Source organism: Monoraphidium neglectum (assembly GCF_000611645.1).
Source record: "Monoraphidium neglectum strain SAG 48.87 unplaced genomic scaffold scaffold04890, whole genome shotgun sequence".
Classification (NCBI taxonomy): Eukaryota; Viridiplantae; Chlorophyta; class Chlorophyceae; order Sphaeropleales; family Selenastraceae; genus Monoraphidium; species Monoraphidium neglectum.
Window position 1 is genome coordinate 3190 of NW_014008740.1, and position 882 is coordinate 4071.

An 882-nucleotide genomic window follows, 5' to 3' on the forward strand; every position below is an offset into this window, starting at 1 on the left:
TGTGAGGAAGTGGGTGTGCAGGTGAGTGTGTGTGTGTGTGTGTGTGCGTCTGTGTGTGTGAATGTGTGTGCACATGTGTGTTGGGTAAGGGGGTACGCGCAAATGCTGGTCCAAGCATTATCAGTTATCACCAACACTTGAGTGGACAAGAGCTCTGCGGCTCCATGTCATGAAAACATACCCCCCCTTTCTACGGTCTCGAACATTGCGGTCGCGTCGGGCCAATCGACCGCGATAACTGTGTCCGCCCCCCCACCTCCATGGTCTGGCCGTAGCGCAGCAGCAGGCAGGCGCGGCAGAAGCGCCCCGTGGCGCTGTGGCACTTGCCGCACTCGGTCTTGCCGATGCAGTCCGCGGTCGCGCTGCGGCGGCTGCAGCGGGGGCAGCCCTCCTCGCCGCAGAGCTTCTTCTGGCGGCAAAAGTGGCAGGTGATGCCTGGGTTGGGGGTGACAGGGAAGGTTGTCAGTGAGAGGTTTGGCAGCAAGGCAGTGTTTGTGAGGGGGGCGGCATGTGGCAAGGGGAGGGGAGGGGCGGAGAGCATCTGAGGGGCGGCTCCCGGGACTGCCGGGGAGCAGTGCGGCAGCGCAGGAGCCGGGTCCTGGCCCGCTGCGCTGCGCTGCGTCGCGCTGGACGGGTGCAGTGTTGAAACACAACGCGTCGCGTCGCATTGGACTCGCCGCCTGACTCGCGGCGGCGGGGGACCGCCGCGCGCTGTGGCGGTGGTGCGGGCGGTGCAGATGCAGGTGGCTCACCGACGTGCTGGTCGTACATGGAGCCGCGGCCCAGGCTGGTGCAGCGGATCTCCTGGAACTGCTCCTGCTTGGCGGGCTCCCAGCTCGACACGTCCTCGTCACCTGGTGGGGTTGTTCACGTGTATTGGGG

General features: G+C 65.4%; 1 protein-coding gene across 1 annotated transcript in view; it reads right to left on the minus strand.

The window, feature by feature from the left end:
• The window catches only part of MNEG_14938 (hypothetical protein), a gene marked incomplete at both ends in the record, with an annotated part of 2071 nt that extends 1300 nt beyond the window's left edge, over positions 1 to 771 (minus strand). The window contains 2 exons of the mRNA XM_014036591.1: positions 257 to 435; positions 753 to 771. Coding sequence (XP_013892045.1) covers positions 257 to 435; positions 753 to 771 — 198 coding nt within the window. The remainder of the gene's footprint in view (positions 1 to 256; positions 436 to 752) is intronic.
• Between the last annotated feature and the right edge of the window lie 111 nt (positions 772 to 882).